The following is a 20,466-nucleotide window of genomic DNA, read 5'->3' as shown; positions in this document are numbered from 1 at the left end:
GCAATTTGCAATTAAATAGTATCCATTACTGCTAGCAACCCCCAGCAACAACCATATCGACGCAACAGCGTTTACAGAGGTAAATTAGGCTAAAATAAGCAATGGAATGGAATGATACGAAATGAAGGGATCTAATCCTAAATTGGCAGTTAAATATGTGTGGTTATTACTTACGGTCGCTACTGACAGTGGCTAATAATATTTAACATAATACATTGTAGGAAACAGGAAAAATTGGGGAATATAATTAAAACATTCTAGAGTGCACAAAGGTTCAATTTGGCGCTACTGTCATCCTGCTCGGTTTTGCCTTGCATCTCCAAGATTCATCCCTAAAAGTTATAAAGCCACATCATTTTTATTCTGCATAATGGCACAACATTTCATATTTGACTGTGTGAAAGGGACATACTGTAAATACCTGTCATGTTGAAATGTTTTTCAGTTTGCAGCCATATGACTGATTTCACCTTTGTCTCCAGCGATCATAAGGTAAAGCGTAAAGGTGGTGGAATTATGAGGGAATTAAATTAAGGTCAGAATACACTGTATCTGTAGAATCTGTAGACACACCTCTGCCACACCTCAATTTCTGTCATCTCATCCCTAAACGTCTGGCACATGTGTTTCACTATGCTTAAATTCAAGGTCAGAATATGCATAGAGAGAAACCAGCCGAGAGAAAAGTCCATAAAACAATTAATTAAATTCCATTTACGGGCGCGTAACTCGTTCTGAATTCCCCTATAAGGAAAATATGGTCAAGATGACTACTCTGTGCAACAGTCTACCATGTGAAAATAGAAAACTCATATTGCTCATCTCTGTAAATATATTTTCAACGTGATTGTATTTACTCTAATGAGTCAGAGCAAGAATATATTTATTTGAATACAGTTCTGTATTCATGCATACTCTCTATGCTTTCAGAAAATATTCATACCCTTGACTTATTTTATTTTACCTTTATTTAACTAGGCAAGTCAGTTAAGAACAAATTCTTATTCCACATTTTGTTGTTACAGCCTGAATTTAAAGTGTACAAAATATTTTTTTCTCACTCATCTACACACAATACCCTATAATGATAAAATGTGAACATGTTTTTAGACATTTTTGCAAATGTGTTGAAAATGAAATGTAGAAATATCTAATTTACACCCCTGAGGTAATACATGTTAGAATCACCTTTGGCAGCGGTTACAACTGTGAGCCTTTCTGGGTAAATCTCTAAAAGCTTTCCACACCTGGATTGTACAATATTTGCACATTATTCTTTTAAAAAGTCTTCAAGTTCTATCAAGTTGGTTGTTGATCATTGCTAGACAGCCATTTTAAACTCCTGACAAGCCCATTTGAGTCTAAACTGTAACTATGCCACTCGAACATTTACATTTCTTTTTTACAATCGCTTACACACTAAAAGTGGTACTTGAGGCACTCTCCGTGAAAGCATTAACCTCTTGGATCTCCACATCCCGGATCCGGGAGAATTGTCATCAACTGACACTAAGTGTACTTAATCTTCAGACCAAGTCTGCAAAACCACAAGCACGTTATCTGCTTTACACTCAGTCTGCAATTGTAAAACACACTTTTTACTAAACACAGTTCTCTACATTAGACACATCTTTCAAAACTAACAGATCCTGTGTTTTGTTTGGAAAACACTGCCATTCAAAATACCACACTCATTTACCAATTACCTACACCCAGTGCTCACATGTGAAAAGCACTTATAGCTCATTTCTTCACTTTCGAAATCGGAGCTTGTGATGTTGATGAGGTGCTGTGGCCAGACCCAAATAGGAGACAGGATGCACCCTAATTGGTTTTTTTCTTAATAGTAACAAGCCTATTTGTTTATCTTGTACTGTATTTGTTTTGTCTGTTACTGTTCATCCTGAAATCTGGATGAATATACAATGTTTTGAGAAAGAAATACATTTACAGTTTTTGGCAATTGCTTACATATGATTTCTGAAACTGGCTCATTTTCTCTAGACTCTACACACAAAACCCCAAAACACACACAACATGCAAAATGTCACATCTCCTGCAAAGCCAAAACTTTAATTTCAACGTATTTTAACTCTTCTCAAAATTGTGTTTTTGCATCAAAACTCTACACACAAACCATCAAATGATTAGCTCTATTACGCGTCAACTAAACATGTCAACTACGGATGTGACAAATGTAAAACACTGCTATCTTGTGTCTTTTGCATGTTCAGTGTGAGGTGGAGTCCATGGCAGTTCATCATAGCACACACATGTACATGTACAGTGGGGCAAAAAAGTATTTAGTCAGCCACCAATTGTGCAAGTTTTCCCACTTAAAAAGATGAGAGGCCTATAATTTTCATCATAGGTACACTTCAACTATGACAGACAAAATTAGAAAAACAATCCAGAAAATCACATTGTAGGATTTTTTATGAATTTATTTGCAAATTATGGTGGAAAATAAGTATTTGGTCAATAACAAAAGTTTCTCAATACTTTGTTATATACCCTTTGTTGGCAATGACAGAGGTCAAATGTTTTCTGTAAGACTTCACAAGGTTTTCACACACTGTTGCTGGTATTTTGGCCCATTCCTCCATGCAGATCTCCTCTAGAGCAGTGATGTTTTGGGGCGGTTGCTGGGCAACACAGACTTTCAACTCCCTCCAAAGATTTTCTATGGGGTTGAGATCTGGAGACTGGCTAGGCCACTCCAGGACCTTGAAATGCTTCTTACGAAGCCACTCCTTCGTTGCCCAGGCGGTGTGTTTGGGATCATTGTCATGCTGAAAGACCCAGCCACGTTTCATCTTCAATGCCCTTGCTGATGGAAGGAGGTTTTCACTCAAAATCTCACAATATATGGCTCCATTCATTCTTTCCTTTACACGGATCAGTCGTCCTGGTCCCTTTGCAGAAAAACAGCCCCAAAGCATGATGTTTCCACCCCCATGCTTCACAGTAGGTATTGTGTTCTTTGGATGCAACTCAGCATTCTTTGTCCTCCAAACACGACGAGTTGAGTTTTTACCAAAAAGTTCTATTTGGGTTTCATCTGAACATATGACCATCTCCCAATCTTCTTCTGGATCATCCAAATGCTCTCTAGCAAACTTCAGACAGGCCTGGACATGTACTGGCTTAAGCAGGAGGGCACGTCTGGCACTGCAGGATTTGAGTCCCTGGCGGCGTAGTGTGTTACTGATGGTAGGCTTTGTTACTTTGGTCCCAGCTCTCTGCAGGTCATTCACTAGGTCCCCCCGTGTGGTTCTGGGATTTTTGCTCACTGTTCTTGTGATCATTTTGACCCCACGGGGTGAGATCTTACGTGGAGCCCCAGATCGAGGGAGATTATCAGTGGTCTTGTATGTCTTCCATTTCCTAATAATTGCTCCCACAGATGATTTCTTCAAACCAAGCTGCTTACCTATTGCAGATTCCGTCTTCCCAGGTTGGTGCAGGTCTACAATTTTGTTTCTGGTGTCCTTTGACAGCACTTTGGTCTTGGCCATAGTGGAATTTGGAGTGTGACTGTTTGAGGTTGTGGACAGGTGTCTTTTATACTGATAACAAGTTCAAACAGGTGCCATTAATACAGGTAACGAGTGGAGGACAGAGGAGCCTCTTAAAGAAGAAGTTACAGGTCTGTGAGAGCCAGAAATCTTGCTTGTTTGTAGGAGACCAAATACTTATTTTCCACCATAATTTGCAAATAAATTCATTACAGGCCTCTCTCATCTTTTTAAGTGGGAGAACTTGCACAATTGGTGGCTGACTAAATACTTTTTTGCCCCACTGTATGTGCACAAATAATATACAGTATGTATGCATATTCAGTATATATTTACACTATAAACAGAAATGCAAGGGGGGGGCTAAAATGTATTTCCTACTCAAAACATTGTATATTCATCCAGATTTCAGGATGAACAGTAACAGACAAAACAAATACTGTAGAAGATAAACAAATAGGCTTGTTACTATAAAGACACTTTCTTTTAGGGTGCATCCTGTCTCCTATGTGGGTCTGGCCACATCACAAGTGATGTCCCTCTCTGGCTAAACAGCGGGGGGGGGGGGGGGAGTAGCATCTGGAGTGGCGTTGCCAGTCCTGGCATGCCTCCTCGTCTGTCACCACAGGCCTCCTCCTCGTACCCCTCTTACTCCCACTCCTCTAACTCCTTCCAAAATTGCCCTCCATTGTTGTCCAAACCAAGAAAGCCAACCTGAAGTCTATTTATAGTGCTCAAGCTCTGATTTGGAAGTGAAGAAATTAGCTATAAGTGTTTTCACTCGTGAGTCCTGGGTGTAGGTAATCGGCAAATGAGTGTGGCATTTTGAATGCCAGTGTTTTCCAAACGAAACACAGAACCTGTTAGTTTTAAAATATGTGTCTAATGTAGAGAACTGTGTTTTGCAAAAAGTGTGTTTTACAATTGCAGACTGAGTGTAAAGCAGATAACATGCTTGCAGTTTTGCAGACTTGGTCTGAGGATTAGGGACATGAGTTAATGGTTTCACTGAGTGTGCCTCAAGTAACACTTTTAGCGTGTAAGCGATTGCAAAAAAAACGGTTATCCCCCCCCCCCCTGCATTTCTGTTTATATGGTAAATATATACTGAATATGCATACATACTGTATATATTTGTGCACATACATGTATGTGTGAGTGCTATGACAAACTGCCGTGGACTCCACTGAACATGCAAAAGACACACGATGGTAGTGTTTTACATTTGTCACATCTGTGTGTAGTTGGTGTGTATAAGTGTAAGTGTAGAGTTCTGATGCAAAAACATCATTTTGAGAAGAGTTAAAATAGTTTTGAATGAAGCGCATGGTTTTACAAGAGGTGTGACGTTTTGCATGTTGTGTGTGTTTTGGGGTTGTTTGTGTAGAGTCTAGAGAAAAGGAGCCATAGTTTCAGAAACCATGTGTAAGCAATAGTCAAAAACTAATGTCTTCTTGGTAAGCAACTCCAGTGTATATACAGTGCAGCTGTAGAACCTTTTGAGGATCTGAAGACCCATGGCAAATCTTTTCAGTCTCCTGAGGGGGAATAGGCTTTGTCGTGCCCTCTTCACGACTGTCTTGGTGTGCTTGGACCATGCTAATTTGTTGGTGATGTGGACACCATGGAACTTGAAGCTCTCAACCTGCTCCACTGCAGCCCTGTTAATGAGAATGGGGGAATGCTCGGTCCTCTTTTTCCTGTAGTCCACAATCATCTCCTTTGTCTTGATCACGTTGAAGGAGAGGTTGTTGTCCTGGCACCACACGGCCAGGTCTCTGACCTCCTCCCTATAGGCTGTCTCGTCGTTGTCGGTGATCAGGCCTATCACTGATGTGTCATCGGCAAACTTAATGATGGTGTTGGAATCGTGCCTGGCCATGCAGTCATGAGTGAACAGGGAGTACAGGAGGAGACTGAGCACACACCCGAGGGGCCCTTGTGTTGAGCATCAGTGTGGCGGATGAGTTGTTACCTACCCTTACCACCTGGGGGTGGCCCGTTAGGAAGTCCAGGAACCAGTTGCAGAGGGAGGTGTTTAGTCCCAGGGTCCTTAGCTTATTGATGAGCTTTGAGGGCACTATGGTGTTGAACTGTAGTCAATGAATAGCATTCTCACATAGGTGTTCCTTTTGTCCAGGTTGGAAAGGGCAGTGTGGAATGCAAGAGAGATTGCATCATCTGTGGGTCTGTTGGGGCGGTAAGCAAATTTGCAGTAGGTCTAGGGTTTCTGGGATAATGGTGTTGATGTGAGCCATGTCCAGCCTTTCGAAGCACTTCATGGCTACAGATTTGAGTCCTACGGGTCAGTATTCATCTAGGCAGGTTACCTTAGTGTTCTTGGATACAGGCACTATGGTGGTCTGCTTAAAACATGTTATTACAGACTCGGACAGGGAGAGGTTGAAAATGTAATTGAAGACACTTGCCAGTTGGTCATCGCATGCTCGCAGTACACGTCCTGGTAATCGATCTGGCCCTGCGGCCTTGTGAATGTTGACCTGTTTAAAGGTCTTACTCACATCGGCTGCGGAGAGCGTGATTACACAGTCTTTCAGAACAGCTGGTCCTCTCATCCTTATTTCAGTGTTATTTGCCTCGAAGCGAGCATAGAAGTAGTTTAGCTCATCTGGTAGTCTCATGTTGCTGGAAAGCTCTCGGCTGTGCTTCCCTTTGTAGTCTATACTGGTTCGCTCTGCCTGTTTGATGGTTCGAGGGCATAGCGGGATTTCTTATAAGCTTCTGGGTTATTATAAGTCCCGCTCCTTGAAAGAGGCAGCTCTTGCCTTTAGCTCAGTGTGGATGTTACCTGTAATCCATGGCTTCTGTTTAGGGTATGTACGTACGGTCACTGTGGGGACGACGTCATCAATGCACTTGTTGATGAAGCCAATGACTGATGTTGTGTACTCCTCAATGCCATCGGAGGAATCCCAGAACATATTCCAGTCTGTGCTAGCAAAACAGTCCTGTATTTTAGCATCTGCTTCTTCTGACCACTTTTTTATTGATTGAGTCACTGCTGCTTCCTGCTTTAAATTTTTACTTGGAAGCAGAAATCAGGGGGATAGAATTATGGTCAGATTTGCCAAATGTAGGACGAGGGAGAGCTTTGTATGCGTCTCTGTGTGTGGAGTAAAGGTGGTCCAGAGTTTATTTCCCCACTGGTTGCACATTTAATATGCTGATAGAAATTTGGTCAAACGGATTTAAGTTTCCCTGCATTAAAGTCCCCGGCTACTATGAGCGCCGCCCTTCTGGGTGAGCGTTTTCTTATGGCGGAACACAACTCATTCAATGCTGTCTTAGTGCCCGTCTGACTGTAACCAGCTACGAAGAATACAGATGAAAACTGTAGGTAGTGTTGTCTACAGTTTATCATGAGATCCTCTACCTCAGACAAACAATAGCTCAAGACTTCTTCAGATATCATGCACCAGCTGTCATTTACAAAAATACAGTCTGCTATCCCTGGTCTTACCAGACACTGCTGTTGTATCCTGCCAGTGCAGCGTATAACCAGCCAGCTGTATGTTAATATCGTCGTCGTTCAGCCATATTACAGTTCTGAATGTCCCATTGGTAGTTTAATCTTCCACGTAGGTCCTCTATTTTATTGTCCAAAGATTGCACATTTACTAGCAGGATGGAAGGAAGTGGGGGTCTTCAATTCGATAATAGTGAAGTGCGTGGTGCTTGTGTAGGCATACAGTACCTTAGTGTGTGTGTGTTTAGCATCCAAACACTTTTTGGTGGGGGGGGGGGGATTTTACCCCTTTTTCTCCCCAATTTCGTGGTATCCAACTGTTTTTAGTAGCTACTATCTTGTCTCATCGCTACAACTCCTGTACGGGCTCGGGAGAGACGAAGGTTGAAAGTCATGCATCCTCCGATACACAACCCAACCAAGCCGCACTGCTTAACACAGCGCGCATCCAACCTGGAAGCCAGCCGCACCAATGTGTCGGAGGAAACACCGTGCACCTGGCAACCTTGGTTAGCACGCACTGCGCCCGGCCCGCCACAGGAGTCTCTGGTGCGCAATGAGACAAGGATATCCCTACCGGCCAAACCCTCCCTAACCCGGATGACGTTAGGCCCCACGGACCTCCCGGTCACGACAGAGCGCGAACCCAGACTCTCTGGTAGTACAGCGCCCCTAACCACCCGGGAGGCCCTACATACACACCCTTTGACTGTCATATGCATACATAGACAGCACACTATACACATTCACACTTATGCATGTGTACTGACTACTCGCTTCCCATACATTCTCACATTTGTGCGATTGTGTGGATAAGGGGGAGGCTTCGAAGTCTGGCTAAGATGTGTCATAAGCTGGAGACAGAACATAAAGTCCTGCACTTCTACACCTCTCACTGCTGAGGAGAGCACGAGAGAGCTAATGCTATGAGCCTCCATCTGAGGAGTTGGCACAGGGATGGGTAATACTGTATTACACACACTGATCTGATCTTCATGACTCTCACCTCACTTCTTATTCATAACCCTGTGTGCTCAGGCCATGCTGGACTAATCGATTCTGGAATGGTTCTGGCAACGTTATAACAAGGTTCTGCTGAACCGGCTGTGTCTGGAACGGGAGAGGGGCGCTCTGACCTGGGCGACCCAGCAGCTGCGGGTCTTACTGCGCCGTCATCTCTTAGTGACCAGATCCTCCACCATCGCAAGCCCCTGCTGATGGTATCACAGCCACCCTCATCGTTCAACTCACTGCTGACGCCCAACGCAAGCGCCACACTGTCAAGAGGTGGCACATGTTGTGCAGCACATGCAAACTAACAGGCTACACATCAATCACACAGCATCACTCATACATGAACTTCAAAAGGGTTTCAAGTTGTATGCTGACTAAGAGTAAATAGAACTTTAAACTGGTAGAATGCACTCCTACTGGCAGAATCCTATTCCTTATTCTATACTTGTCTTACAATAACTATCAAAACAAGAAGAGTATTTAAAACAATAATAACAAAAAAACTCCCTTGTTTTTAATTTTATTAGTTAAATAGTTATGAGAGTCTCCTTCACTTCTTCTTGCTCTTCTTGTCCTTGGCCTTCTTCTTTCCTGGCCGCTGGGCATTGGCCTTGTTATAGAGGTAGAGACCCACCATACCCAGCAGAGTGGGAACCAGGCCCAGACACACTAGGGGAAAGACATCATTCACCATCTTCTGCCATGGGGTTGCCTGGATCAGTGACATCACCTCCACCTCAAACTCTAGAGCAGCATCAGCTAACGGGACAGAGGGAAGAAGAGAGATGGAGGATCAAGTACTGAGTTTAGGGTTGCAAAATTCCATTAACTTTCCTTAAATCCTGGTGTGAAGCTTTCCAGAATTGTGAGGGAATAAGCAGGGATATCCAGAATCCTCCAATCTGGATTTATGGAAAATCAGGGAATCTTGGGAAAGTTTTGCAACCCTAACCGAGTCACGTTGTTGCGTGTACTGTACAAAATGTCCTGCCATTTTTACAGTAAAATACTAGCAGCACAAATGCCAGTAAATTACTGTATATTTACAGGACCTTTAGAGCAAACTTACAGCATATTACTAGAACACCTGACTACAGCAACATGCTGTATTTCTAGAATTTACAGTGCATTACTAGAACAGTAATTAGTCAACTGTTGCAGATTTACAGTGCATGCAGCTAGTGCCAACAATGGGAAGTATTTCTGTTACATGTATTTTGTAACATTTTAATTGGAATACAATGTATTTTTACAATACAAAAGTAGACGTGCAAGTAGCCTACTTAACTACAACAGCATACTTACTAACGGTAACAATCTTTTTACTTGCTATGACTAATATGTTCATCTACCTTAGTTAAACACACAGACTATAAATCACATTGTCTGCTAAATGACCAAAGTGTCATTTAGCAGTTGTCATGTCAACACATCAGTCAATGCTGCTGTGAACCGCATCACAAGAGACATGCTAAACAGAAGATGTATATATAAAAAAAAGTACATCATTGATGCAATTTCAATGTTTGAGTTGCTTTGTGTATCACCAAATTAGCTTGAGATGATTTTACTGAAACACTGCATCCAAGTTTCTTGACATAGGGATCTCAGAGCTGTCAGTCAAGGTGAGCTCATGAATATAAGCTCCCTGCCCACTCAGCCTGTCTTTTCAAACTTCCTGGTAGTTGGCCATGACAGAAACATTACTTCCTAAAATGTTTAGCATTTCTATCCCCCAAAATATTATCAGGGATATTTTAGTCACAGAAAAGGCTATTTTACATGGGAATCAGAATGACTGTTCGGGACCTTTAAGGATAGATTTGTTACAACCACAAAATAACTTGAAGACCAGATACCTACAGCACCCGATGTCATAGGAAGGCCAAAAAGATCATCAAGGACAACAACCACCCAAGCCACCGCCTGTTCACCCTGCTATAATCCAGAAGGCGAGGTCAGTACAGGTGCATCAACGCTGGGACCGAGAGACTGAAAAACAGCTTCTATCTCAAGGCCATCAGACTGTTAAACAACCATCACTAACATTGAGTCTTTGTTGGCAGAAGCCACTCAATCTCTAGCCACCTTAATTATTGGATGTAATAAATGTATCACTAGTCACTTAAACAATGGCACTTTATATAATGTTTACATACCCTACATTACTCATCTCATATGTATATACACTGTACTCTATACCATCTACTGCATCTTGGCTATGCTGTTCGGCCATCTCTCATCCATATACTTATATGTACATATTCTTAATCATTCCTTTACACATGTGTGTATAAGGTAGTTGTTGTGAAATTGTTAGATATTACTGCAGGGTCGGAACTAGAAGCATAAGCATTTCGCTACACTCGCACTAACATCTGCTAACCATGAGTATGCAACCAATAAAATTGTATTTGATTTTGAGATACATCAAAAGTTATCTTGCCCAACTCTGGCTAGTGCCAAGTATGTTACTGTAATATTCACAGTAACTTGCCATCAGCTTCCTGTAAATTACTGTAATAGAGTAATCATATAGTACAATACTGTAAAATTAGCCTACTATACTGAAAGTAAATGCTACTGTAATTTTTATGTTATTTCACTGTAATTCTATGGGATTGGTGCAAGCAGGTTGGCTACTAGGTATGTCCCAACCCTGATGTCCTAGCCGTGTCTGAATCCTGGCTTAGGAAGGCCACCAAAAATCCAGAAATTTCCATCCCCACTTATAAACATTTTCCAAAACAGATAGAACTGCTAAAGGGGGCAGAGTTGCAATCTACTGTAGAGATAGCCTGCAGAGTTCTGTCATACTATCCAGGTCTATGCCCAAAGAGTTCGAGCTTCTACTTTTAAAAATCCATCTCGCCAGAAATAAGTCCCTCACTGTTGCCACTTGTTATAGACCCCCCCCCCCCCCCCAGCTCCCAGCTGTGCCCTGTTCACCATATGTGAATTGATTGCACCCCATCTATCGTCAGAGTTCGTACTGTTAGGTGACCTAAACTGGGACATGCTAAACACCACGGCCTTCCTACCATCTACGCTAGATGCCCTCAATCTCACACAAATTATCAAGGAACAACGCCAAGTCCATACACATGGGCACCCTCATAGATATCATACTGACCAACTTGCCCTCTAAATACACCTCTGCTGTTTTCAACCAGGATCTCAGCAATCCCTGCCTCATTGTTTGCGTCCGTTATGGGTCCGCGGTCAAACGACCACCCCTCATCACTTTCAAACGCGCCCCAAAACACTTCAGCGAGCAGGCCTTTAATCAACCTGGGCGGATATTGACCTCATCCCATAGAGGATGCCTGGTTGTTCTTTAAAAGCACTTTCCTCACCATGCTTATTTAAGATACACCATTCAGAAAATGTAGAACTAAGAACAGATATAGCCCTTAGTTCACTCCAGACTTGACTGCCCTTGACCAGCACAAAAACATCCTGTGATGTACTGCACTAGCATCGAATAGTGATATGCAACTTTTCAGGGAAGTTAGGAACCAATATACACAGTCAGGAAAGCAAAGGCTAGCTTTTTCAAACAAATTTGCATCCTGCAGCACTAATTCCAAAAAGTTTTGGGACACAAGTCCATGGCGAATAAGAGCACCTCCTCCCAGCTGCCATCTGCACTGAGGCTGGGAAACACTGACACCACCAATAAATCCATGATAATTTCAATAAGCTTTCCACCTGGCTATCCCAACCCCGGCCAACAGCTCTACCCCAACCCCGGCCAACAGCTCTACCCCAACCCCGGCCAACAGCTCTGCCCCCCCCCCCCCCGCTTCTCCTTCACCCAAATCCAGACAGCTGATGTACAAATCAGCTGGGCTAGACAATCTGGACCCCCTCTCCCTAAAATTTTCCACCACCATTGTTGCAACAGCTATTACTAATCTGTTCAACCTCTCGTATTGTCAGATTCCTAAAGATTGGAAAGTGGCCGCGGTCATCCCCTCTTCAAGGGGGAGAAACTCTAGACCCAAACTATTACAGACCTATATCCATCATGCCCTGCCTTTCCAAAGTCTTCGAAAGCCAGGTGAACAAACAGATCACCGATCATTTTGGACTGCTCTTAAATGCTAGTAAAACAAAATGCATGCTCTTCAACCGATCGCTGCCCGCACCCGCTCGCCCGACTAGCATCACTACTATGGACGGTTCTGACTTAGAATATGTGGACAACGATAAATGCCTAGGTGTCTGGCTAGACCAAACTCTCCTTCCAGACTCATATTAAGCATCTCCAATCCAAAATTAAATCTAGAAATAGGCTTCCTATTTCACAACCGGCCTCCTTCACTCATTGTATACAGATTTGTATATTATTGACTGTTCATCCCATGTGTAACTCTGTTGTTTGACACTCTGCTTTATCTTGGCCAGGTCGCAGTTGTAAATGAGAACTTGTTCTAAACTGGCCTACCTGGTTAAATAAAAAATGTTTATATTACAAAATATTTATATCACTTGCACGTCTATAGGTGTAAACAAAGGCTTCCAAACTGGTAATGATTCCAGGGCAAAAAGACCAAAAGGACATTAAGAAAACACACATACAGTTGAAGTCAGAAGTTTACATACACCTTAGCCAAATACATTTAAAAACTCAGTTTTTCACTATTCCTGAAATTTAATCATAGTAAAAATTATGTTTTAGGATCAGCACTTTATTTTAAGAAAGTTAAATGTAAGAATAATAGCAGATAGAATGATTGATTTCAGCTTTTATTTATTTCATCACATTCCCAGTGGGTCAGAAGTTTACATACACTCAATTAGTATTTGGTAGCATTGCCTTTAAATGTCGGGTAGCCTTCCACAAGCTTCCCACAATAAGATGGGTGAATTTTGGCTCATTCCTCCTGACAGAGCTGGTGTAACTGAGTCAGGTTTGTAGGCCACCTTGCTCGCACACGCTTTTTCAGTTCTGCCCACAAATTGTCTATGGGATTGAGGTCAGAGCTTTGTGATGGCCACTAATACCTTGACTTTGTTGTCCTTAAGCCATTTTTCCAAAACTTTGGAAGTATGCTTGGGGTCATAGTCCATTTGAAAGACCCATTTGCGACCAAGCTTTAACTTCTTGACTGAGGTCTTGAGATGTTGCTTCAATATATCCACATAATTTCCTCCTCATGATGCCATCTATTTTGTGAAGTGCACCAATCCCTCCTGCAGGAAAGCACCCCCACAACATGATGCTGCCACCCCTGTGCTTCACAGTTGGGATGGTGTGCCTCGGCTAGCAAGCCTCCCCTTCCTCCTCCCAACATAATGATGGTCATTATGGCCAAACAGTTCTATTTTTGTTTCATCAGACCAGAGGACATTTCTCCAAAAAGTATGATCTTTGTCCCCATGTGCAGTTGCCAGAGTCTGGCTTTTTTATGGCGGTTTTGGAGCAGTGGCTTCTTCCTTTCTGAGCGGCCTTTCAGGTTGTGTCGATATAGGACTCGTTTTACTGTGGATATAGATACTTTTGTACCCGTTTCCTCCAGATTGATTTGCACTTTTTGCGCCAAAGTACGTTCATCTCTAAGAGACAGAACGCGTCTCCTTCCTGAACGGTATGATGGCTGCGTGGTCCCATGGTGTTTATATTTGCGTACTATTGTTTGTACAGATGAACGTGACTTGGAGGTCAACAGTTTTTTTTTGGTTCTGAAGTCTTGGCTGATTTCTTTAGATTTTCCCAGGATGTTAAGCAAAGAGGCACTGAGTTTGAAGGTAGGCCTTGAAATACATCCACAGGTACACCTCCAATTAGCCTATCAGAAACTTCTAAAGCCATGACATAATTTTCTGGAATTTTCCAAGTTGTTTAAAGGCACAGTCAACTTAGTGCATGTAAACGTCTGACCCACTGGAATTGTGATAGTGAATTATAAGTGAAATAATCTGTCTGTAAACAATTGTTGGAAATATTACTTGTGTCATGCACAACGTATATGTCCTAACCGACTTGCCAAAACTATAGTTTGTCAACAAGAAATTGAAAAATTAGTTTTAATGACTCCAACCTAAGTCTATGTAAACTTCCGACTTCAACTGTAATTACTTGCTGACACTGATTTGTTTCTTATACACACACACATGTTAATTGTATGGGCACTACTACCACATCAGTTCAATTGGTACAGCATTCTCACTAGTGGGTGCAACAAATATAGCCACTTACAAGGCATGCCTTGAAATATGTTAATGACCCAAAGATTATTTCCCCACCCACACACTTTTCCACAGTGCACCATAATTGACAGATTGCTTTATATTTACTGCAGCAAAACAGCACTTTGGGCTAGGGGGCAGTATTTTTACATCCGGATGAAAAGCTTGCCCAAAGTAAACTGCCTGTTACTCAGGCCCAGAAGCTAGGATATGAATATGCATGGTAGTATTGGATAGAAAACACGAACCTTTCTAAAACTGTTAAAATAATGTCTGAGTATAACAGAACTGATTTGGCAGGCGAAACCCCAAGCACAATCCAGCCAGGGAACATTTATTTTGGAGGTCATTGGGTTTGCCAATGCTTTTCTATGGGAAACCTGATTTATTAGGTTGCAGTTCCTATGGCTTCAACTAGATGTCAAGTCTTTAGAAATTGTTCAATGTTTTTCCTTTTGAGAAATTAAGTAGTCCTATTCTTTCCATGTGTCACTCAGATGGACTTTTGGTGCGCGCGAACAGGAGCGCGCTCCTCGTTATTTTTCTCCGGTATTGGAAACAGTTTATTCCATCTTAAATTTGATCAATTATTTACATTTTAGGGTACCCGAGTTTGGATTAGAAATGTTGTTTGGACCATGTTTTCAGGTAACTTATTAGATACTTTGTAGTCATGTTGGGCGAGTTGGAACCAGTGTATTTCTGAATCAAACACGCCAAATAAATTGACATTTTGGGGATATAAAGAAGGAATTTATCAAATAAAAGCGACCATTCATTGTGTCACAGACATTTGGGCTTGAAGATCTTCAAAGGTAAGGCATTTATTATATCGCTATTTCTGACTTTCATGTCGCACCTGCCAGGTTGAAAAATGGCTTTCATGTTTTTGTATGCAGGGCGCTGTCCTCAGATAATCGCATGGTGTGCTTTCGCCGTAAAGCCTTTTTGACATCTGACACAGCAGTTGGATTAACAAGGAGTTAAGCTTTATTTTTGATGTATTACACTTGTATTTATATGAATGTTAAATATTTATATTTCTGTAGTTTGAATTTGGCGCACTGCAATTTCACCGGATGTTGTCAAATTATCCCACTAACGGGATTCGAGCGTTAAGGGATCCCTAAGAGGTTTTAAATTGTATTGTAATAAAATTTCAGCATATGCTAACAGTGAATATGTAATCATATATTGTATTTACATACAGTATTACAGCATACCAATTAATATTGTGTTCTATATCACTTGCACTTGTAAAGGATTTTAAGCTGACAGTAGCTAGGTTTCCATCCAATTGGCAGATTTTCATACGAATATTCTAAAATACGTATCAAAACAATATTTCCCACCAGATGTATTTCCATCAAATTGACTTATTGGGGATAAAAGCCTGCGCGTGATGATGTACTGCACATAAAAATACAATTTGCAGTTCAATTCCCACGTACCAAATAATAAATGAAGTTAAATTGTTTCCATCGCATTTTCAACTCTACTGATGGTTCAGTATATAGCGGGTGTGCCCACTGGTATTTCCACATGCGCTTTAGCTAACAGCTCGCATATACAGTACGGTTATAGTCTACATGAAGAGATTATTATGGACAAAAAAAGCGAGATTATTTGTATTTGTCAAACGACAGCCAAGCGTCGATGATCATTTCACCATAATAAGACCCTTGATATTTATTGGAATGGAGCATCCAGATCATAATTTATTTAATCTGTATCCTAATAAACTGCATGCTTTTCCGACGAGTTGTTGTGGGACACATGTCATCGCGTGGCTCCAAGTTTACATCGACATGACTGGCAGGGCAGTGTCATCAAGGTGAGTTGCCGTATTTATTTAGTGTTTGTTTCTTTGTATTATTGAGTGTGTACAATGCTTTCAGAAAGGATTCACATTCCTTGACTTTTTCCACAATTTGCTGTGTTACAACCTGACTTTTAAATGGATTATATTGAGATGAGTCACTGGCCTACACACAATACCCCATAATGTCAAAGTGGAATTATGTTTTTTTTTTTTTTTTTTTTAGAAATGACTTGAGTCAATAAGTATTCAACCCTTTGTTATGGCAAGCCTAAATAAGTTCCGGAATAAAAATGTGCTTAACAAGTCACATAATAAGTTGCATGTATGCCATTATGGTGTTTAATATGATTTGAGTGACTACCTGGCCAGCAGCATACCACCCTGTATTTCACTGCTAGCTTGCCTCGAAACTAAGCAGGTTCGTCCTGGTCGATCCCTAGATGGGTGACCAGATGCTGCTGGAAGTGGTGTTGGAAGACCAGTATGAGGCACTTTTTCCTCAGGTCCCCCAAAAATATCCTAATGCCCCAAGGCAGTGATTGGGGACATTGCTGTGTAAGGTGTCATCTTTTAGATGGGATGTTAAATGGATGTCCACACTCTCTGTGGTCATTAAAGCGAGCATGGCACTTATCGTAGGAGTAAGGGTTAACCCTTGTGTCCTGGCTAAATTCCCAATCAATCTGGCCCGCATACCATCATGGCCACCTTGTCATCCCCAGCTTCCAATTGGCTCATTCATCCCCCTCTAACTATTCCCCAGGTAGTTGCTGTAAATGAGAATGTGTTCGCAGTCAATTTACCTAGTAAAATAAAATCTCATCTCTGTACCCCACACATACAATTATTTGTAAGGGCCCTTCGTCAAGCAGGGAGTTTCAACCACAAAGATTTTCCAATGCCTTGCAAAGTGAACCTAAGCAGATATTGAATATCCTTTTGAGCAGGGTGAAGATATTAATTACATTGGTGGATGGTGTATCATACACCCAGTCAATACAAAAGAACAGGCGTCCTTCCTAACTCAATTGCCGGAGAATAAGGTAACCGCTCAGGGATTTCACCAAGAGGCCAATGGTGATTTTAAAACAGTTAGAGTTTAATGGCTGTGATAGGAGAGAACTGAGGATGGAACAACATTGTAGTTACTCCACAATACTAGTCTAAAAATGGGGTTGGGTTAAATGCAGAAGACACATTTTAGTTGAACGCATTCAGTTGTACAACTGACTAGGTATCCCCCTTTCCCTTTCCTTAAAATGACAGAGTGAAAAGGAAACCTGCACAGTACACAAATATTCCAAGTCATACATCCTGTTTGCATTAATGCACTAAAGTAAAACTGCAAAACATTTTGTTAAGAAATTAACTTTATGTCCTGAAAAGAATACATTATGTTTGGGGCAAATCCGACAACACATAAAACTGAGTACCACTCTTCATATTTTCAAGCATGGTGGTCGCTGCATCATGTTATGGGTATGCATGTCATCGGGAAGGACTAGCAAGTTTTTTAGGATAACAACAAACTTAATAGATCTAAGCACAGGCTAAATCCTACAGGAAAACCTAGTTCAGTCTGATTTCCAACAGACACTGGGAGACAATTCTCCTTCAGCGGGACAATAACCTAAAACACAAGGCCGAATCTAAACTTGAGTTCCTTACTAGGAAGACAGTGGCCGAGTTAGAGTTTGAACATAAATTGGATTGAAAATGTATGGCAAGACTTTAAAATGGCTGTCTAACAATGATCAACAACCAACTTCACAGAACTTAAAGATTTTTCTTTTTAATAATAAAATGTGCAAATATTATACAATCCAGGTGTGCAAAGCTCTTACAGCTGTAATAACTGCTAAATGTGAGTCTAACATGTATTGACTCACAGGGTTTGAATACTCATGCAATCAACAGTTTTATTTTCATACATTTGTCTTCCACTTTGACATTAGAGTACTTTGTGTAGATCGTTGACCAATTTTTGTTAAATCCATTTTAATCCCACTTTAACACAAAATGTGGAAAAAGTCAAGGGGTGTGAAAACTTTCTGAAGGCACTGTATATGATACAGTTGCATGTATACAGTATGCGTATGTACATGTGTATATGCACATGTTTTTTAAGTACCTGGGATAGTTGGAGGGTATCCTCTTTTTCCATAGGCAAGGTGTGGTGGAATAGTGGTCTTGATTTTTTGTCTGGAGGAACACAAGACAGAAAAGGCCTATTCTTAAAGGTTTGCATGATTTCCACTATTTTAGTGACACAATTTTAACAGTCATTTGAGACAGGATCTTTGTGATTGCTTCACATACTGAAAATATCTATATTTTAAACTAGTTATCCTAGTTCATATAATATCATTTTTTATTTCCTAGAGAAAGTGGTTATCTTATATAAATTAATGCAACATGTCCCTTTCAAAGCTTTGTATTGGCAGACCTTGACGGTTTACCTACCCTTCACAAACTCCTACCAAACTCTGTTCCAGACCTGTTGGAGATACAGAATTTCATGTTATCTTTATACAGTGACTGATGCGATAACAAAAACACTGCAATGCTAGTGTGAGCTAAATCTGAAGGTATATTGCTGTTTGAAACATAAGCTAGTGTTCCTGCTATTTTGTGTGATCAATATCAGGTCTAATACAGGCAATTTGAATAGTTGTGTGATTTTACCAGGGATAACGGTCCTCTTTCCCAGCTCAACAACAAGAGGGTCCCGGGACAGTGATGAGTCAATCACCTTGCCATCAGCAAGTAGTTTACCCTGTTCAGAGCATTGGAACAATGTGAATGGAAGACATGTTAAAAAGGATTGTGCATGCAAGCAGTGATTAGAATCAAAATAGAAGGTTAAGATGCATTTCCTGCAAATCAAATTAAAATGTGAAACACTTGAGACTTTTTTCAAATGTCTTTATAAGAGTTGGCTGTATGTTAGGTGAGGCAATGGTCAAGCTCAAGCATGACGCTTCATGAGTGACGAGTTTCGGTTGGACTACTGCCCTACTCGCAGCAGGAGCAGGAGTGCTGACGTGTTGCATCTCCCCATTGCAGTGCCGAGTCAAATATATGGCACGCATAAAACGTGTCATTTTTTTCGCGACATGGGATAAAACATTGCAGTTTTACTCATCCCAGATACGAATACCAACGATGTGTAATGCAGAATAGAAAGTGGTTTTTATCTGACAATATTTGATGCCAAGTTCACGAATTTGCCAGTCTCAAATGAAAAACGGTAACTTGTTACTCTGCACCATGCCACAGACAACATCGTATTGACTATAGTCAAGTTTATTGACATGCAATGAATCAGAACCACTTAAAATACAGAGCACACTTTTGACCAGATTCCATTCACATTTTCCCCCAAAAAATGTAGTTCACATTTCTCTCAATAGGCAGGCTAGGTCTGAAGTCAAACAGGGCGGTGCCTATACCTTCGAAATTGAAAATATTTTTAGGCCATTCATTTCCACTCCTTTTTGCTTACCGTATAGTGGATTTGTAGCGTGTCTCCCATTTCTGACGTTATAGAGCAAGTTTCGGGTTTTACCTTATGAAGGGAGATAATTAAAACATGATATATTTGAATTGCAAATAAATACGAATGCATCGCTTTATTACACAAAATAAACGATACATTGACAATTATAACGATCAAAAACGGATACATTGTTTCAATTTGGTCTGAATGTTACAATGAATGGCATTCGGTTAGTGCAAGAGTCGACACTTTCCTATCGCTCTATAAGTCTACGATAGAGAGAAAAAGACAGAACTCACCAAGGTTTCCACCAATAACTCTTCCACAACATTTTGCTCGGATTCGCCTTCCTGTGCTGCAACATAAACGAAAGCAGCTAGCAAGACTAGGGTGACCCCAGTCTTGGCTTTCATTGTAAATCCGAACTTTTGGAAAACTATCCAACTAACTTCCGTGAAGCCGTAGTACAGCAAGCGCCACCGACTGACCACCACAGACAATCTGTCGAATAGAGATTCGGAGGTACTGTGTGTGTATATATAGGCTAGACGCCAGTTAAGGGTGATGTGTTGTTATAGTATGGTGATAACGATGCAGTCGACCCGCGGGCCTGTGTCGCCGAAATGACTGCGAAGAGCCCGCCTTAAACATTCCGCCAGCATCCCAGAAGTCAATTGCTGATAGGTAACGGTGCAGTTACATTATTTGTGTCGATTGAGGGCAGTTGTGAGTCTTCTTAAAGCTTCAGCAGTATCAGTACCCCCAGAAAAAAAACATAATTAATATTCCCTTTAGAACCCATAGTGGCCCTCGACGGGGTTTCTTTAATTTACTACAGCGGCTGTGAATGGCCTTGTTTTTCTATCAATAATATGTGTCAGTTTCGCCAAATGAATTTGTTAACAATCTGGTATCGTATTCGCGTGGCTGT

General features: G+C 41.3%; 1 protein-coding gene across 1 annotated transcript; it reads right to left on the bottom strand.

The window, feature by feature from the left end:
- Nucleotides 1-8,523: 8,523 nt before the first annotated feature.
- Nucleotides 8,524-20,178, bottom strand: LOC115143164 (peptidyl-prolyl cis-trans isomerase FKBP11-like). The gene is made up of 6 exons (XM_029683291.2): nucleotides 19,835-20,178; nucleotides 19,542-19,604; nucleotides 18,722-18,812; nucleotides 18,500-18,533; nucleotides 18,168-18,238; nucleotides 8,524-8,778 (listed from the first exon to the last, which is right to left on the bottom strand). The coding sequence occupies exons 1-6, from the start codon at nucleotides 19,946-19,948 to the stop codon at nucleotides 8,570-8,572; spliced, it is 582 nt and encodes a 193-aa protein (XP_029539151.1). The 5' UTR covers nucleotides 19,949-20,178; the 3' UTR covers nucleotides 8,524-8,569.
- Between the last annotated feature and the right edge of the window lie 288 nt (nucleotides 20,179-20,466).

This window comes from Oncorhynchus nerka, linkage group LG15 (assembly GCF_034236695.1).
Source record: "Oncorhynchus nerka isolate Pitt River linkage group LG15, Oner_Uvic_2.0, whole genome shotgun sequence".
Classification (NCBI taxonomy): Eukaryota; Metazoa; Chordata; class Actinopteri; order Salmoniformes; family Salmonidae; genus Oncorhynchus; species Oncorhynchus nerka.
Note: the sequence above shows the minus strand (reverse complement) of the source record. Positions and strands in the feature narration are given on the sequence as shown.